Genomic DNA, 19,472 nt, shown 5'->3' on the forward strand with positions numbered 1-19,472 from the left:
ATACCTGGCGTGGCCTAGCCAGGAGCGGGGTCTGCCTGGTTGGAGCAGGCTGTGTGCTCGACTGAGCCTCAACCGTGAAAGGGCTGGCTTTTTAAATTATTAAATATATGATTCAACAATAACAAAAAGAGGAGCTCAGCCAGTTCTGCCTCAAGGGTAGAATCCTGGCAGTTCCTGAGGCTTGCTGCATCAGATGCCTTCCTGCTTCATGGCTATTTTGGTATTAGGAACTCAGACCCTTGATTCTTCTGTGCACTCATTGAGCAAATGTTTACCATACAACCGTCAGGTGCCAGGCCCTGGGTGGTGGTGGGGAACTCAAGGACAAGACTGATGGTCCCTATCCTTGAGGCAGACAGACTCTATTATAAATATGACGAGGGCTTGAGTCATACATGAAGAATTCTACAGCAGCCATCTAAATAAGACTTCCAAGAAGAGGAAAAGTACTACTACTGACTGTGTGAATCCTAAATACATGTAAAATTTAAACGGCATTCATTTATTCTGGGCCTCTGTGCAAAGTTTCAGCGAGAAAACTCCCCTTACCCTTTTGTCAACAGCAAATCAAACCATTTTCCTGATTTCAAATGCTGCTTCAGCAAAATGTAACTAAAGGGGGTTTGATGCCATACTGGACGGAAAGCAATAGCATTTATTTTGGGGCATTTTTAGATTCAACAGACCAGTCACAGTCCCACAGTTCTTTCCCTAGAAACCAGATCTATTCTTTAAGTAGCTAACCCTTCAGGTCAGGTGCGGAGCCTCTGACTAAGGGAGATGAAAGTTTTAGCCCCTTTAGAGGTAGGTGTCTCCCAAAGTGAAAGTATTTCATCCTCCTTTTCCTGTCTTTAAGAATGCAAACATTTCATTACATGGGTGCTGAGACCTATTTATCTGTGCTTGGCAAAGGGTAAGAGAGTGCTTCTAGCTGGGAACATGGATTAATTCTAGGCCACTGGGCTGGTGCATTTATTGGTGCAGAAATATCAGAAAGCACCCTTAGATCTCCCCAGTTTTCACCACATGAATGATGCCCCCTGGACCCTCAAACATGGGAGCCACAGGTTTTGAGCACAGGCAGGTGGCCTCCTAGCTGCCTTTTATTTGAAGGCTGGAGTGAAATCACCCAGAATCCCCAGAGCCCCGAAACGCTTTGCAATGTTGAGACACGGAAAGATTTCGAGAGGCTAATGATGATCAGAGGGGGAGAAAAGGCCCCAAGGTGAGAGGCATTTCCATGAGCTGGCTGGCTCCGGCCACCTGGCATTGGCATGCTCAGCACATTCACTCCCGCACAGCCCAGACGCTCATCCCAAGCCTTCCAAGGGCAGGAGAGGCAGTGGCCTGGAGCCAGCTAGGTTGGGACCCCCGGTAGTGTGGACAGGAAGAGAGGTGGCTGTGCACTGGGCCTGCTGTCCCCAGGGGACCCAGGCCATCCTACTGGTACCCACCATGGGAAGGAGGCCTCAGCACAGCCCTGCCAGGAGCCAGGCCTTATTTCCAGAGCACTAACCCTGCCAGTGCAGGAAGGGGGTGAGTCCACCAGCATGGACTGGCTCACAGCCTCTGCTGCCATCAAACCCCGGCATCTCATTCCTCTCTGTTCCTCTTCGCTTTTCTTTTCTTTTTGACGGAGTCTCGCTCTGTTGCCAGGCTGGAGTGCAGCGGCGCAATCTTGGCTCACTGCAACTTCTGCCTTCTGGGTTCAAGCAATTCTCTTGCCTCAGCCTCCTGAGTAGCTGGGACTACAGGTGTGTGCCACCACGCCTGGATATTTTTTGTATTTTTTAGTACAGACGGGGTTTCACCATGTTGGCCAGGATGGTCTTGATCTCTTGACCTCATGATGTGCCTGTCTCGACCTCTCAAAGTGCTGGGATTATAGGCATGAGCCACAGTGCACGGCCCTCTCTGTTCCTCTTTCTTTCCCTTTCCTTCCCGGGTTGTGGCCATCCTCATTCCCTGCTATGTGTTGGGTCTTTGCCTAGAAAACTCATCTTCCTCCCTGATCAGCTCTGACCCAGAATTATTGTCTGAGTATTGAGACTGGGTGACCTAAAACCCTTCAAAGGTTTAGTTTCAGGTCAAATACGCCCATGACACTAAAACCCTCAAATATATCCAGTAATAAGTGAGTTCGTACATGGAATGGGCTGGCACAGAGAAAGCTTGCCGTCATGTGAACGCTCATTGTTATCGTCATTACTACTGCTGCTATTACTAGTGGGCCCTGTCCTAGGTGCTGCAGGGGCATTGGGCAGCTCACTCTCTCCAAGGCCTTAAGATACAGTTGAGGAAACAATACTCAAACCCACCAATTAACTTTTGCAAGCACATAATAAATAAGTGGCAGTTCACTTTAATAACACAAAAGCCATCACAGGGTAATACTGAATTCCATATCAGGTACATGACACATATGGTCAATGCTCGAGGGTTCCAAGAAGAGAGAGGTCATTTCCAATTGGAGTGGTCGAGGGGGGACCTGGTGAAGAAAGCTACTTTGGATCGTCAGAAGGGGAGGGGAGCCAGGGAGACAGAGTAAGTCCAAGCAGACAGGCATAAAAGGCCAAAGCTAGGCTGGGCAGGGTGGCTCACGCCTGTAATCCCAGCACTTTGGGAAGCTGAGGCAGGTGGATTACCTGAGGTCAGAAGTTTGAGACCAGCTTGGCCAACATGGTGAAACCTCATCTCTATTAAAAATACAAAAAATTAGCCAGGCACGGTGGCAAGAACCTGTAATCCCAGCTACTCAGGAGGTTGAGGCAGGAGAATCGTTTGAATCCAGGAGGCAGAGGTTGCAGTGAGCCGAGATCCCACCACTGTACTCCAGCCTGGGCCTGGGCAACAAGAGCGAAACTTTGTATCAAAAAAAAAAAAAAAAAAAAAAAAAGGCCAAAGCTTATTCAGGGGCCAGGGAATAGCTACAGGTTAGAGAAAAGCAGGTTTTTGGTTTATTTATTTATTTATTTTGAGACGGAGTCTCGCTCTGTTGCCCAGACTGGAGTGCAGTGGTGTGATCTCGGCTCACTGCAACCTCTGCCTCCCGAGTTCAAGTGATTCTCTTGCCTCAGCCTCCCAAGTAGCTGGGACTACAGGCATGCACCACCACACCCAGCTAATTTTTTATATTTTTAGTAGAGATGGGGTTTCACTATATTGGCCAGGCTGGTCTCAAACTCCTGACCTTGTGATCCGCCCACATTGGCCTCCCAAAGTGCTGGGATTACAGTGGAAAGCAGGTTTTAAACAGGATGTGGAAAGCTTTGAATGAGAGGCTAAGAAGGTCAGATTTAATCCTAGAGGCAAAAGGAAGCACTGAAGGTGTGACAGGGTCATTTCCTGAAATATGAATTTGTAAGGCCCCCAATGTTAATAAAGACACAAAATGTTTCAGATTACATCTCAAAGGAAGTATGCAAAATGCATACGAAGAAAACCTTAAAAGGCTCCTGAGGCATGCACAAGAAAATCTGGACAAATGGAAAGGCATGCTGAGGTCTTGAATAAAAAACTCAACATCATCAAGATATCAATTTACCCTAAATCAATATATATTTAATAGTGTTTTAAATATATTTAAATTATACAATTTGAATTTGTGGGGAAAAAAAGATAAATGATTAAAAACTTCACTGAAAAAACATGCAACCAAAAATAGGAATATTCCAAAAAATAAGAGTAATAAAGGGCTACCAACCTTTCCAGATGTTTTGTCTATCAAAGAATAGTGTAAACTTATAGTAAAACTATGTTGTACTAGCATATGAAAAGATGGATATACCAATGGGACAGAAATAGTCCCAGTACATACAGGCATTTAATGGCTGATAGAGGTGGCATTTCTAATAGGAAGGGGAAAGATGAATTACTCAATAAGGAGTATTGGCAAAACTGGATGGCCAAGCGGGAAAAGTTAGTTATATTCATACCTCATACTCCAGGATAAATTTCATGTGGGTCAAAAATTGAAATGTAAAAAATGAAACTATAAAAATACCCAAATCAGGCTGGGCATGGTGGCTCACGCCTGTAATTTCAGCACTTTTGGGAGGCTAAAGCAGGTGGATCACTTTGGGTCAGGAGTTCGAGACCAGCCTGGCCAATATGATGAAACTCTGTCTCTACTAAAAATATAAAAATTAGCCGGGCATGGCAGTGCACGCCTGTAATCCCAGCTACTCAAGAGACTGAGGCATGAGAATCGCTTGAACTTGGGAGTTGAAGGTTGCAGTGAGCCGAGATCCCACCATTGTGCTCCAGCCTGGGTGACAGAACGAGACCCTGTCTCAAAACAACAATAACAACAACAAAAAATCAATCATGGTAAATGCTTTCTACAATGTTAGTGTAGGGAAGGGCTTTCAAAATATAACACAAAATCCAAAAACTATAAAATAAAAAATTGAAAGTTCAACTACATTAAAATAATGTTTGTGTTGGACCAGGCATTGTGGCTCACACCTATAATCCCAGAGCTTTGGGAGGCCAAGGTAGGAGGATCACTTGAGGCCAGGAGTTTAAGACTAGCCTGGCAATATAACAAGATTGCATCTCTACAAAAAAATTTAAAAATTAGAGGGGTGTGGTGGCATGCACCTGTAATCCTAGCTATTCAGGAGGCTGAGGCAGGAGGATCACTTGAGCTCAGTTTGAGGCTGTCGTGAGCTATGATTGTGTCACCGCACTCCAGCCTGGGTGAAAGATTGAGACCCACCTCAAAAAAAAAAGTTTGTATTGGATAAAACACCACAAGCAAAGTCAAACAAATGAGCAAAAATATATCTAACATACATTATAAAGGGCTAATTTACTTAATATACAAAAAGCACCTACATATTAAGAAGGAAAAAGACCAATAATGTAAACAAAGAGTTAACAGAAAAAATAACAAGTCTCTTAAATGTATAAAAAATTGTACAAGTCACTCATAATAGAAGTCCAAATTAAAAGCCCACATGCACGTGCACACACACACACACACACACACACACAGGCAAACACACAATCTAATAATGGTCCTTAATTTGTTTGAACAAACTAATCATAAAGACATTTTTGAGACAACTTGGAAAATCTGAATATCCAGTACATATTAGGTTATATTTTTAGGGAATTACTGTTAATTTTATGAGGTGTAATAATGGTATCATGGTTAGGTGGAAAATTTTCATGTTTTTCAGAGATACATACTAGAGTAATTAGGGGCAAAGTATGATGATCTTTAATTTACTTTAACAATGCTTCAACCCCCAAAATAGATAAGCAAATATAACAAAATATCAACAATTGTTAAATTTAGGTGATAATGTAATGACCCTATTATACTTTTGTCTCTCCTTTTTTACCAGTTTGTAATTTTCCATAATAAAAGCCAAAAAGTAAAATGAAAGTACACGAACATACTATGTTTCACTTAGCAGTTGGGCAAAGATCAAGAAGTCTGATAAAATACTTGTGTTGGCAAGGATGTGGGGAAAAAACATTCATGTGTTGCTGGAGAGGGTATAACTGGCTCAACTTCTATTAAAGGCAATTTGGCAAGGCCCATCAGAATTACAAATGCACGTGCTTTTGGACCCAGTAATTCCACTTCTAGGAATTTATCCTACAGATCTATTCATACACTGGTAAAAAAAAATCTACATAGAAGTTGGAAACTCATTGCATTTTTAAATTTTAAAATCTTTTGACAAATTTTTTTTAATTATAAAAAAATTTGAGTAGCTGGGATTACAGGCATGTGCCAACACACCCAGCTAATTTTTGTATTTTTATTAGAGACAGCATTTCACCATGTTGGCCAGGCTGGTCTCAAACTCCTGACCTCAGGTGATCTGCCCACCTCAGCCTCCCAAGGTGCTGGGATTATAGGCTTGAGCCACCGCACCCAGCCTAAAGAAAATATTAACATGTTTTTATTTTCTTCCTTTTTCCAAGATAGCCTAGTTTCTTTTGTGTGCTTTCCTGCCTTAGGGATTTTTCACCAGGCCAAAATCATAAGCATATTTAACCATCTGAGCCCATAAGAGAAGTGAAAAGGAGAGAGCAAGGCTGATGGCAGGAGCATTGGCCCCTGGATGCAAAAGGGGAGTGAGGTCTGTAAGGAGCAAGGAACGCTCTACCTCCTTGACACCCACACAGCTACTGTCTGAGGTTCTGCCCTCTGAATACTCCCTATGGGGGTTTAAAGCATACATGTCTCCCCACAGGGTCGCGGCTCAGTCTCTTTCTTGTGTTACTCCTTCTCCAGGCTTCCCTGTGGCTCCTCCCTCCTCCCTTCTTGGTGAGCAGCACACCAGCTTCCAGCCCCACCCACTGCAGCACCTGCTTCTCCTCCTGATGTCACGGGCATCTGGGAAGTTCACCATCAAAAGTCCCTAGTGGGGCTGTTTTAAAAATAGGAGCTGTCCTTAAACCAAACGGTAAAGTTGAAGTATCTTATCTTTGGAAGCTTCATCTCCCATTTCTGGGTCCATCTATTTATTGCTTCCATAGCTTTCTATCACATTCCTTGAGGGCTTTGTGCCTCTCCCTCCTTTTTCTGTTAAAAAAAATTTGCTTTCAACAATAGAAAATAGCAACCTAAATAATAGAAAACAAGGGATGATTTAATATTTTGGTATATTAATGAGGATACTATTACGGTTGTTGAATAAATTTCAATGACAGGAAAGGATATTATAATGCATTTTGGGGGAAAATTCAGATTTTCAAACCTATATCCTAATGCTGGGTGTTGTTATAGCTGGATGGTAAGATTGTGGGTAACTTTTTCTTCTTTTTTGCTTTTCTCTGTTTTCTAAAATATTTGCAGTGTGCATACATTGGTTTTATAATATGAAACAACAGATGTCATAAAGAAAAACAGGATATAAAGTTCATAAACCCTGAGGACTAATAGATGAAAAGTCAAAAAAGTTTCTTTCTCGAGGAAGTCTGCATTTTCAGTTGCTCACAGCCTTAAGCTACAGGTAAAACTAGGAGGTCAGAAAGATAAGTAGGAGCAAAGGCACCATGGGAGGCCCATGGACCATGAACCTTCTGAAAACAATCATTTCATGCTGAGCTCTTTGCAGGTTCACAACTTGGGATTTCTCTCCTTCTCATGCCAGGAAGCCAAGAGCTTGGGGAACCAGAGTGAGCCATGCTTTGTTTTGTTGTTGTTGTTTTCTGTTTGTTTGTTTTTCGAGATGGAGTCTCCCTCTGTCACCCAGGCCGGAGTGCAGTGGCTCGATCTTGGCTCACTGCAACCTCTGCCTCCTGGGTTCAAGCAATTCTCCTGCCTCAGCCTCCCCAAGTAGCTGGGACTACAGGCAAGCACCACCATGCCCAGCTAAATTTTTTTGTATTTTTAGTGGAGATGAGGTTTCACCATGTTGGCCAGGCTGGTCTCAAACTCTTGACCTCAGGTGCTCCGCCTGCCTTGGCCTCCAAAAGTGCCTGGATTATAGGCATGAGCCACCGTGCCTGGCCAAGTGAGCCATACTTTAACTGCCATGAACTTGTGATGAACCTCAATGACACAGACGCCAATCCATAATAAAGCCTAGCATGGGGCAGACCCTCAGGGACACATCATAAATGATGGTGGCACAAATTCTACGGTTTCTGTTTAACCAGTTTGGGGAGGAATTTTCCTTTCAACCAACTTTCATCACACTGGTTTTGTGAACAGCTATTTCCCCAACCCTTAAGGATTTGCGATATAGCTAGGGGTGATTCTAAGACGGAACTTTAGGATGCTTACTACATATCTTAAAATGCAAATGCAAGAACAAAGCCCATAAGACTGATTTTAAAGTGGTCAGAAGCCTGGCGTGGTAGTACATGCCTATAGTCCCAGGTACTTGGGAGGCTGAGCTTGGGGTATAGTAATTCAAAGGGAGACAATATAGCCATTAAAATAATTTGCATGTTTGCTGACATGAAAAGATATTCATAGCATATTGTTACATGAAAGAGGGTCTAAGATTATAATATTATAGATGACACAATATATACACAGACCTATAGTCATACATCTATAGACATTAAAATGTCTATATGAGACATTAACAAAATCTCTGGTTTTCTTTATCTGTTTTTCTCATATTTTCTATATTAAATATATATTCTTGTTAATAAAAATGTTAAAAAGATATCAAAGTAATTATCTTATTGCTTATTTATTTATTTTTGAGGCAGCGTCTCCCTCTGTCGCTCAGGCTGGAGTGCAGTGGTGTGATCTCAGCTCACTGTAACCTCTGCCTCCTGGGTTCAAGCAAATCTTGTGCCTCAGCCTCCCAAGTAGCTGGGATCACAGGCATGTGCCACCACACCCAGCTAATTTTTTGTATTTTTAGTAGAGAAAGGGTTTCGCCATGTTGGCCAGGCTGGTCTCGAGCTCCTGGCCTCTCCACTCAGCCTCCCAAAGTGCTGGGATTACAGGCATGAGCCACTGCGTCCAGCTCCTATTGCATTTTTAGATAAAATAGGATCTTTATATATTATTGCAAAAGAAAACAAGTTATCGTAGACCAGTTTAAATCAAAAAGTTTTTTTTTATTTTTGAAGAAGGCTAGTTTTCATCTGGAGTTTGAAGATGATAATGGTTTTAGAATGGCAGGGAAGAAAAAGGAGGTCATATTCACAGCCCCTCAGGTGGCAACTGGCAAGTGTGTATGTGTGTGTGTGCATGTGTGTGCATGTATGCAGGTTTTGGGAGTGGGGGTGACAAGCAGTGAATTTATCCAGAGCCAGGCAGCTGCAGAACAGTCTAGGGAATGTGAACATTATAGTCCAGGTACAGAACAGCCTGGAGGTTCTTAAGTAAAGCAGCACCTCCCAAAAGCGTGCTGGAAGACAAAGATCCTAAGGGGACAGAGGAGAGGCAGGAGCCGAGAGGCTCAAAAGGCTGGTGTTGGAAGGAAAAATGGGAAGGGGCATCTCCCGTGAGGCGCGAAGGAGCACGTGAGGTAAGAATGAAGAACATTCAATAGGGGCCCGAGGGCTGCAGCCCAAGCAGCGCTGTGATGACTTTAAAACCTTAGGATCCTAGTCCTGTCCTGGCCACTTCCTGGCATTGTGACCTCCCTCATCTCTAGGGAGATGACAACAGCTATACCCTGCCCACTTCGCAGAGTGGGTGAAGGGTCACAGAGATGACCTGGACAAAAGCACCTAGAACATGAAGCAGCTGCACCAATATCAGGCATTGTTGTCTCGCATGCAGGTAGTGGCTGCATAGAGAGATTACTCACTGAGAACATGGGGATGCAAAATTCAAGACGGTCCAGGACTTGACCTCAGCCTGGGTGATGCCTTTAGTGAACAGAGAGAGTTTCTGGAGAAGCACTGATTTGCTGAAAAGGATCAGTTCCCTTCCCCAAGCCAGGAACCAAAGCTGCATGGTTCAGGGTAAAGAGGCACATTGTCAACACCACTCCATAGGTGGCTTCTGCTCAAACTGTCAGAACTAGAAGGGCTTTGGGCATCATCTAGTTCAAGCCCCTGGTGTTACAGGTGAGGATAAAGAGGCCCCGAGGAGCAGAAGAGTGACTTGATCAAGGTCCCCTAACAATAGCGGCAGGAGGACGGAAGAGTGATAGTGCCAGGTAGACCATTTTCTCCTCACCTATGGGTAACAAGCTAGCTCAAACAGCATCTTCTCTTTACCGGACTTCTGCACAGCCTCCCCACAACCTGTTCTCCCTACAGAGGGTGATCCTTAGTAGTCAGAGCAAGCCCTAAAAACCCAAATCTAACCGTGTCATTTCCCTGCTGAAAGTACCTTGATGGGCTGGCAGCAGCTCCTGCCCTCCACCTTCTACTGAAGGCTCAGCTCCTGTCCTGAAGCCCACAGCTAATGCTCCCTCTCTCAGACCCTTCGACCCCGCCACTGTATGCAAAGACACGCTAAGGTCTTGAATAAAAAACTCCACATCATCAAGATATCAATTTACCCTAAATCAATATATATTCTCTCCTTAAACTCCACAGCCACCCCTTTTGAGTTTTCCTCTGCTTCCTGCCCAGGACCTTGGCAATAGCGGTGGCCTATCAGGCCTGTGAGGTGGCCCCTGCCTGCCCTCCTATCACCACCACCGACCCTGCACTCTGACTCAAACATGCTTATCCTCTGAACTGAGCTGCAGTTTATGTTACAAACTTTACAGTTCCCAGCAAATCTTCATAGCAAATTTGTCATAATTTGCTATGCACATGTGTCTATGCACATAGACACGTGTGGGATTATTTGATCTACCTCTGTCTCACTAGACTGTAAAATGAGATTCTCTGGTTGATCTACTTTCCCGAGTCTGAAGGCCAAAGGGTTTGGAGGCAAAATGCTCCCAGAGACTCGACTGCTACTAGCCTCCTTGTCACTCTGTCTCAGTGACATGTTATAAAGGGAAAATGGAAAATTGCTACAGATGCTCTGAAAACAACACCCTTGGCACCTCCTCAGCCAAGCAGCATGTGGGGGACACATGGGGCAGGAAGAATGGGTGCTGGCTGCTCCTGAGAGCCATAAACACAGTCAAGGCCTGGGGTCAGAGCTTGCCGTTGGGAACAAATCCCACAGAAATGTCCCAAAGATGGAGGAGGCTATTAACATAGTTCACTCAGACTGCACTGCCCGGGGAGAGAACAGAGTCTTATTATTAACCTCAGTGTATTAATATTTGATAAAGCATCTTCACAATGATAGATAGCAGTCACCCACAGAAGGGAAGCAGCCTTGGTTCTGTAAAGAGTTCTGAGAGAAGAATAATAGCTTTTATCAAGAGTGGTAAGGGGACAATGGAAGGCATTATGTCCTGGGCAGGAGAAACCTGCCCTGGGCCACACAGTGCAGGTGGCATGCTGACCTCTCTTGCAGGTTTATCTGCACAGGTAACTGGCAGGTTTATCTACACTCTGTCCTGCCTGGGGGCAGGGGGACAATCTCACCATGGCTGACCTCCCAGAGAAAGCAGCTGATCCAATTTTTTTCCCTCTGACATTAAAATGGTTGCTGACAATGATAGATATTTCTGTGGACAGTATGTTTTCCCAATATGTAGTCTCTAAATAAAACTCCATTTTATGTTTTGAAATCTGAGAAGAAAAAAACATTACAAACCTCCCATTAATGACACCACCATCTTTGTTGGTTACGGGTACCCGGAGACAGACATAGGGGGACCATGGACAACTGGCGCCTTATTCTCCAGCAGCTGCACCTGAATCTGTCAACTTAACAGAGAAGCTACTGATGCCCGTCCACGGGGGTGAGGCCCTGCTCCCTAAGAAATCACTTGCCCTCTGGACACGAAGCCCTCCTAGGCAACCGGGGCACCTGAGATCAGCATCCTCCTGTACACAAGGGGAAAGGGGCCCGAGGGAGAGGCCAAACATGTCCTGAGGACACTCTCAGGGCCTTTCAGCAGCAGAGTCAGGAAGAGGCCTGTACCACCCTCCCTGGGGAGTTCCTGGCAGCCAAGGAGGTGGACGGGGAGCAGCAGCATCCGAGGAATGTCTGCCAGCCACAGAACTTAACCTCGGGACCCGCACGCAGTGGGTCCAGAAGACAGTTAAGGTTCAGAGTGGCAGCAACTATGTGCTTCAGAGTGCAGAGACACAGGCTGTAGTGCACCTGCTGTCCCGCAGCAGTCTCGGAATTGTCCACAACCAACCTCACCCCTCAGCCTCATATCACTTCCAGGAAGAAGGCTACAAAGAGACAATGCAGGAAAGAAGGTCATCTCTAGCTTGCAGCATCACTTGGATTTGAATGTAAAGGCAAAACCTGAGCGGGCAACACAATTCTGTGCACCTGGTTTTAAAATGAGAGGCCCTGCTTAGTCTATCCTTTGGTGATTGCTCCACAGGCCAAAGAACAGGAGGAAGACTGAGAGAGAACACGAAGGCCATCTCTTTCCCACAGGCCCTTCGCAGGAGGCTCTGGACTGCTCCCTGCACTGCAAGATGCCTCCGAGATGCCTCTGTGAGCCGAGGAGCTGTAAATCATGCAGTGGGTGGCACATGGGATGCCGGATGCCAAGCTGTGTGCATGGGTAAGGCAGGGGAGTGGAAGGAGGGAGGGAAGGGAAGAGAGAAAAGGGGAGTCAGTCTCATGCACAGGGCTTCTCTTTTTGGGGCATCTTTCTATGGGGTTCCTCCACTCCCTGCTCTCCTTTCTGGGCCACATCTACCCTGAGGCAGCATCCTCACTGGAGTCACTGGAGTCTGTACCCAGGTGCAGGGGAGGGGAGGAGTGTGCAGGCAGGTAGATGCCTCCTCTGGGGTGAGGAGAGGGAGACAGAGGACGGGCATTCTGACTGGTAAGTTCCCTGCAGCCTGCAGTGTTTCATTCTTCATCCAGATGGCCACGAATGCTCATCTGGCAGCTCCCAGTATGAAAAGGGGAAGGAGAAGAAATGGGGCTGTGTGACAATTAGGGGGACTCTAGGAGATGGGGGGAGCCTTTCTATTGAAACATGAAGGCTGGAACCTTTTGGAAGGATAGGAACTTGAGCTTTTCAGCTGCTGCTCTTCCTGCAATCCCTCAAAACAGGTCCAGAAAGTAGGAAGGTGCCAGAGGCAGTCATCAAAAGAGAGAAGCATGGTCTCCAGTCCAGGAAGAAGCCTCAGGGCTACCTGCTACTTAACCTCATGACAGGCGGCCAACTTAGAGACTGATGTTAAAAAGCTAAAATCTGCTCAGGGATCTACAGGGCAAATATTCCTGCTGGGATCCCAGCCCTCCCCTTGGAATTGCCAAGGTCAAATCCACCCCCTTACAGGAGACTTCTGCAACATTTTCCTACCCTTCTTCCTTTTCACTTTAGTTAGGCTGCCTCCCAGTTTCATAAAGAAAGTCATTCATTCTGGAGAGAGGTCAGGTTTTTATGTACTAGGACAGATTAGCCAGATGGCTTGTTTCTTTAGGTCCAGGAAGGAAGACCTGGGAGTGGTATGAAAGGCAGAATAGGGAGTATTTCCTTTGGAGTTGAGAGGAATTTTACTTAAGAAGCAGAAAAGATTACGTCCAGTCACCCCAATTCAGGTCTTCCAACCATAGGTCATTAAATGGAGATGGACCTAGAGAAACTGTCTCATCTGGAAAAGCATTTGACAAGACCCATCATCCTTCGGTTTCTTGGGCCTCCCATGTCACCCAGCCAGATGGCGGAGACACAGCCAGTGTCGTGGACTGGATAGTCTTACGGAGAGAGAGAGACCTGCATGGCATGGGGCTTCATCTCACGGGCATCAGGTCTGGGGGAAGGGGAAAGAGCCCAGAGCTCCAAGCACAAACATTAGCCTGGTTTCCTTGGTCCCTGGCTTTTCCTTCCAACTCAGACTTCCAAGGCAAAGGAGGGTGGGGGTTAAGAAGGAAGAAACAGGTCCCGGAACAGGCCAAGGTACAACAGGCAAGGAAAAAGACCAAGCTCATGATCTTGAATGTCTAAAGTTGGGAAAAGAGAAAGGACAGAAAACACCGATGGGAAATTTTCTTAGTACTAACATTATCTAACATTCACCTAGCATTTTATTATAAATAAAAACTTTCATAAACTTTATCTTATTTGCTCTTCACAACAACCTTGAGAAAATACTATCATCCCCATTTTATACAAATGGAAAAGGAGTCAGTGATCCTCCACTGCGGTGGCATTAGAAGCAGAATCAGGACTTGAATCTGGATCTTGTGACATGTTCCTCCTCACCCCAGGACCTTCAGTTTCAGAAGAGGATGGCAGGCCAGTCTCCCCAACCTTGCCACATATACCTATAAAGCAGATCACTGCTATCTTATAAGCAAATCAGGGCTGAATGCCCTCCTTGCCTTAATATTCCTGTGAGTGGGAGAGTGGCTGAGCGCTCCTGCTCCCTAATGTTTCTTTTGAAAGACTGACCCCTGCCTAGGCTGCTAAGGTGGCCCCAACGACAGTACTGAAGGGAAAAAAAGTCAAGACGTTGAGACTAGGAAGGCTGACACGCTCCCTTTCTTCATTCTGCCTACCCAGCAGAATGGGCACATCTGGCCACCCTATTCAGACCTTTCCAATGCTTTAGGCTCAAGCCCAGGTCACTTAGAGTGGACTCTCAGGAGAAGGAAGCCAGTAAACCACTTAGGTTGTTTGTTTTTGAAAATCTTGAAAGGACCTCAAACTTGCATGTTTACTTGTTGGCCAGATGTTCTGAATCGTTAAGGCCCAGGCATACAATTCTATGCTCTGTGGCTTTTCCTCTCCCTTGGGGGCATTCAGATTCTCTGGTAAGTCAGATGTATGCTCCTGGTGAGGAGTAGGCTCACCTAGGCACAGCCAAGGTCAGCAAAGCCTCTTTCCTGATCAGCCTAGGACTGACCACTAAGCAGAGTCTTGCTCTGTCACCCAGGCTGGAGTGCAGTGGCATGATCTTGGGTCACTGCAATCTCCGCCTCCTGGGTTCAAGCAATTCTCGTGCCTCAGCTTCTTGAGTAGCTGGGATTACAGGCATGCACCACCACGCCCAGCTATTTCTTTTTTTTTGTATTTTAGTAGAGATGGAGTTTCTCCCTGTTGGCCAGGCTGGTCTCGAACTCCTGGTCTCAAGCCATACACTCACCTCAGGATCCCAAAGTGCTGGGATTATGGGCATGAACTACCACGCCCAGCTTTGTGCTTGGCTCTTTAACCTGTCTCCACCAACTTCCCAAGCAGCTCATCAGACCTGGTGACAACACACACAGGCCAGCTGGAGAAATCCGGGGCCCTTCTGCCTGCCAGAATCACACACACCCTTCAATTCCCAGCTCAAAGGCTGCCTCCTCCATGAACTGTTCCCTGATTTTCCTTGCATCTCTTCTTGGCTCTCTCATTGCTGTTTAATTTATGTGCCCTTCCTACAGTTCTTCTCTAATTCCACTCATGTTAATTAATTGTGAACATAGTTCATTTTTCCCTAACAGATTGTGAACTCCTGAGAGACAGATGCCGTATTGAATTCATCTCTGTGGTTCCCCTCTCCCCTTTCATGTTTGGCCAGGGGTTTAGCTTTAAACATAGTAGGAGTACAACAAGCAACTGTTAAAATAGAATTTACCTTGGTTTCTTAAAAAAGATAAAAGGATCTCTGCACGAAGGCCAGTCCCCACTCTTACCTTGCTTTGGCAAATCTTATGGAATATGGTACCCCTCTCCCTCCACCTGGATCACCAGGGTCACTGCAGCTAGATCCAGCCAGCACAGAGATATAAGAAGGTAAAAGCAGACTGACAAAGCCAATGGTTCCAAGTTTGGTTGGCTTAAATTAACATACACAAAAGCAATGGGTCACCATTATGGTCCGTCCCCAAGGGAAACCAAGGGAGAATTTTGTGGGGTCAAGGAGGGTGAGAAGGAGATGAAGGAAGAAGAAAGAGAGTTTCCTGTAAAGAGCAAGGACACCAGGGGTAATGACTGAGACCCAAGTGGATTCCTTGTCATGACAAGGGAGATGAGACACCGCAGCATTCCTTTCCCGGCATGAGAAGCCCAGACACTCCCAAGGTGTGAGGTCATTACGGTCCCAGAGGGGTCCAGGGCCCTGCTCAGGCTTCAAGGTCAGCCAGGGACTGTGGTATCTGGGAGCTGAGTACAGGGAGGGAGTGGGGAAGAGGATTACTACAACCTTCAATTTGGGCCATAAGGTATGGGGGCAGTGGGAGAATCACTCCAGAAAGTGTTTATGGGGAAGGTTGTACTCTTCTTAGGAGGTGGAAGACGGGAACAGTCAATGATAGGGAAACAGGTCCAGTGTGGGCTGCTGACTGGTGGATCAGGTGAAGGAACCCACCCCCCACACATACACACACAACCCCATGTAACTCAAACTTTCTTATTGGCCGAAGACTTAGGGTCGGAATATAGTTACCCTGGGTCAAGTTCAGGGAGGCAATAGTCACAGGAGTTGGGAAAAAAAAAAAAAAAAAAATCCCAAGAATCAGATATCAGCCAACAGGGGGAGGAGAAGTCATTTCTACTAGAGATTTAAGACATTCTCCACCCCCACCTTCCCTCTCTCTCTCTCTCTCTCTCTCACACACACACACACACAAACACACACACAGCAAGAGAGAGAGAGGGTGGGGGTGGAGAATATCTTAAATCTCTAGTAGAAATGGCTTCTCCTCCCCCTGCTGGCTGAGGTCTGATTCTTGGGATACACACAGACACACACACACACACACACACAGACACACACACACACACACACAGAGACACAGAGAGAGAGAGAGAGAGAGAGAGAGAGAGAGAGAGAGAGAGAGAGAGAGAGATCTGTTATGAACCTGCTAAGCAAAAATCTAATTCCACTTTAAGGATGAAAGGTTTCATCAAGAAAATCCTTCCTGAGGCAGTGGGGAGGATGTTATCTGCTCTCGATTTCCTATCCAACCACTCCTTTTGGGACCACAGAGAGGATGATGATAATTCCTCTCTCCAGGCCCAGGCAGGAAATTGGGGTTAACCAGGAGGCCCTGCGCACCTACACCCGGCTGTCCAGCCCTCAGACACTGCTTTGCCCAGACTCTCGTACTTCTCACTTGGCCGCAGGTCACTCAGGACAGAGGCAGAGGGCAGGCCCCACCTGGTCCCAGCTCCAGCACCTTCTTGCTTCTCAGAGGCCCTTGGGGGCAGAGGCTGCCTGAGCTCCCTCCCAAGGGGACCCCCACCTCCCTGAGCCCAGCAAACACGTCTCCATCACTGCCATGCCAGGGCTCACCCAACACACACAGAGGATTCACACTAGGTGGGGAGGGCTGTGAACCTTGTGACTGAGAGAATGCCCTCCAACCCTTGTGGCCCCAAACAGTACCTGCCAAGGCCTTGATCCGGGACCTCTCAAAGAGCCTGGCTGAGCTGTTGTCATTATCCAGCTCGTCGTCTGGGGCATCCCAGCGGGCATTGATCCGGCTGTAAGGTGGCTGGTTGCCCACATTTTCAAACTCTGTGGCCGATGTCATGTCAGCAGGCTCTTAGCAGCTCCGCCTGCCTCAGTCTTCATGGAAGGATCCCTGGGGGACAGCAACACAGTCAGAGGGTTATCTCTCTGCCCCCTCAGACTTTTTCTCAGGGGAAACTTATTCGGAGCATCCAACGTGAGTAGATCCTGGCGGGAGCAGAACACCGTGTCATCTGCCTGGGCATGCTTCCTACCGGGGTCTCTGGGTCGTTTGTTATAAAATATTGCAGCAGCAGCAGCAACAGTACCGACAGCGGTGGCGGGGATGGAGAGCTGCATGTAGCAAGGGTCAGGACGGCCAGCAGGTGGAGACGTCAGTCGCAGCCAGCTGCTTCCTCCAGACCCGCCGCCCCGCCGCGGGGAGCACCCCGGGAGAGAGGAAGCTCTCCTGGGAGCCAGAGGCAGCAGGGCACGAGCTGGGGAAAGCAACCTTCACCCTGAGGACTGGGCCAGGACCTAACCCGGTGGGGGATATGGGGACAGGCCAAGGGAAGGGAGAGGCTGGAAACAGGCTGAGTCTGACCCATATGGGAACCATGGGGAGAGATGGATGAGATAGTTAAGCCACCACTGACGCCACCAGCCTGGGGCAGCTGCACTGGGGGGACTTTGCTCCTCCTGGAGGCTTTCCGAGAGCCCTCTGAGTTCCTTCCTAGCAGTTGGTATTCAGAAAGCTGACCTTGCATTTTAGGGCTTCTTTGGAGCATGACCAGGTGCTCAGATGAGGTCTCCTGTTGAATTCCAGGACAGATTTAACAACCCAGAGGAGCCTGCAGTCCCATCAAGCACGTGGCAGTTGGGGCATCCCATGGACAATGGAACCGTGCATTGCGAGTCCATGCAATGAACCAGCGCATCAGGAGCACTGGGTCCTCCCTCACCCGTCATCAATCATTCCTACTCACTCATTCATTCATTCACAGTTAATTCAAATATGTACCAAGCTCCAACTAGGTGGCAGGCACTGTACTAGGCAGGGGCAAGTAAGACAGGAAAGGTCATGTCCTCATAGAGCTTGGACTCTGGTGGCAGAGACACACAATTAAACAAGCAACTACAAGAAGGTGTGATGTGTGTCATGGCTGGCTTAGGTGGGGACTCGGCGGGGACTGGTGTCAGGGAGGGGAAGTTGAAGCTTATTCCTAAAGGAAGCTTGGAGGTACCCATGAAGGGACAGGTGGGAAAGGACAAGAGTCCAAGCAAAGGGAATAAAGAGCAGGTGTAAAGTCCTGAAGGTAAGAAAGAACACAGCAAGCTTTGAGAACTTTAAGAAGTAATGGGAAGGCAGGGGTGGAGTCAGGGAAGAAAAGTGAGGAGGGGGCCAGGGGAGCCAGGCTCGGTCTTCAATGCCCTGGGCCCTAGGAAAACTATTAGCTTTCTTCATCTGTACCTGACATTTGGTCCTCTTTCTAGGGATCTTAAGGGACTCCAAGATCAAGTCTGTAAGAGAATAGGGGACCCAGAGCCTTCACAACCAAGAGAGCAAAGCGGGAGGCAGGGAGGCTGTGAGGCAGACCTGTGATGGGGGTTGACAGCCAGTGAGCTGTGAGGGAGACCACTCCCTCTGTGGGTGTGTGCACCCACAGCACACACACAGGCTCACATCCGACACGCTGACACACACCAGTACACACATGTACATCCACCAGGTACACGCTTGCGGAGGCACTGAAGCACATTCACCAGCCCAAGTGTGAGATGGCGGCAGGGCTACAGCCTTATTTTTCAGATACAGACTCACTTCAGACTGCATTTTCCCCAACCTGATGAATCCATCCCACCACATCCTTGTGAGGTAAGACAGGAGCCAGGATTACCCACCCTAATTGCCTTGGGAGAAAAACCAAGGCCTGCTGCAGGAGGAGGCCTCCCCAGGGTCATCCGGTGGAATGACTGCGGCTGGGACCAAAGGCCAAACTGGAGTGCAGTTTATCCCCCTCAACCAGACGGGTTTCAGGAGGGCAGGTGGGGAAAGGACTGGAACGCAGTTTATCCCCCTCGACCGGACAGGTTTCAGGAGGGCAGGTGGGGGAAAGGACTGGAGCACAGTTTGTCCCCCTCGATCAGACGGGTTTCAGGAGGGCAGGTGGGGAAAGGACACAGTGCATGGGGACAGAGGGCATTTCCCAGCCAGGGCTTGGCAAAAGTGTTTGCCACTCAAGAGAAGGGAAGGTGCAAGGTGGGAAAACCGTCATTATCCCGAACACAGGACACCCCATGATGCCAGACCTGTGCCCAAGACCACCCTTGTCCCTTTGAACAGCTTGTCCTTTTCTGCAGATGGACTTGCTGCTTCCAGGGCTGAGATTTCGCACCCAACTGGCTGGGCAACAATAGCCGGGAAAGATACCCCCCACCCCCGGCCCCACACCTTTCCCTACTTCCCTTAAGGGAAACTACCACTGACTTGGTCTCTGAGCCAGAGAGGGACTGACAGGCTGACCACCTCCTGCAGGGCCACAAGCCTGTCCAGCAGCCCCTGAGAAGGGCTGAGCTGCCAGACGCAGGAGGTG

General features: G+C 47.5%; 1 protein-coding gene across 2 annotated transcripts in view; it reads right to left on the reverse strand.

Moving 5' to 3' along the window:
* SPTB (spectrin beta, erythrocytic) overlaps positions 1 to 19,472 on the reverse strand; it is a 134,010-nt gene that overhangs the window by 60,221 nt on the left and 54,317 nt on the right. The window contains exon 2 of one of the 2 annotated variants that reach the window (XM_054449862.2): positions 16,813 to 17,011. In XM_054449862.2, coding sequence (XP_054305837.2) covers positions 16,813 to 16,960 — 148 coding nt within the window. In that variant the 5' untranslated portion in view covers positions 16,961 to 17,011. Of the gene's footprint in view, positions 1 to 16,812; positions 17,015 to 19,472 lie in introns of those variants that run through there. The other variant, XM_054449860.2, reaches the window with a different exon arrangement.

Source organism: Pongo pygmaeus, chromosome 15 (assembly GCF_028885625.2).
Source record: "Pongo pygmaeus isolate AG05252 chromosome 15, NHGRI_mPonPyg2-v2.0_pri, whole genome shotgun sequence".
Taxonomy (NCBI): Eukaryota; Metazoa; Chordata; class Mammalia; order Primates; family Hominidae; genus Pongo; species Pongo pygmaeus.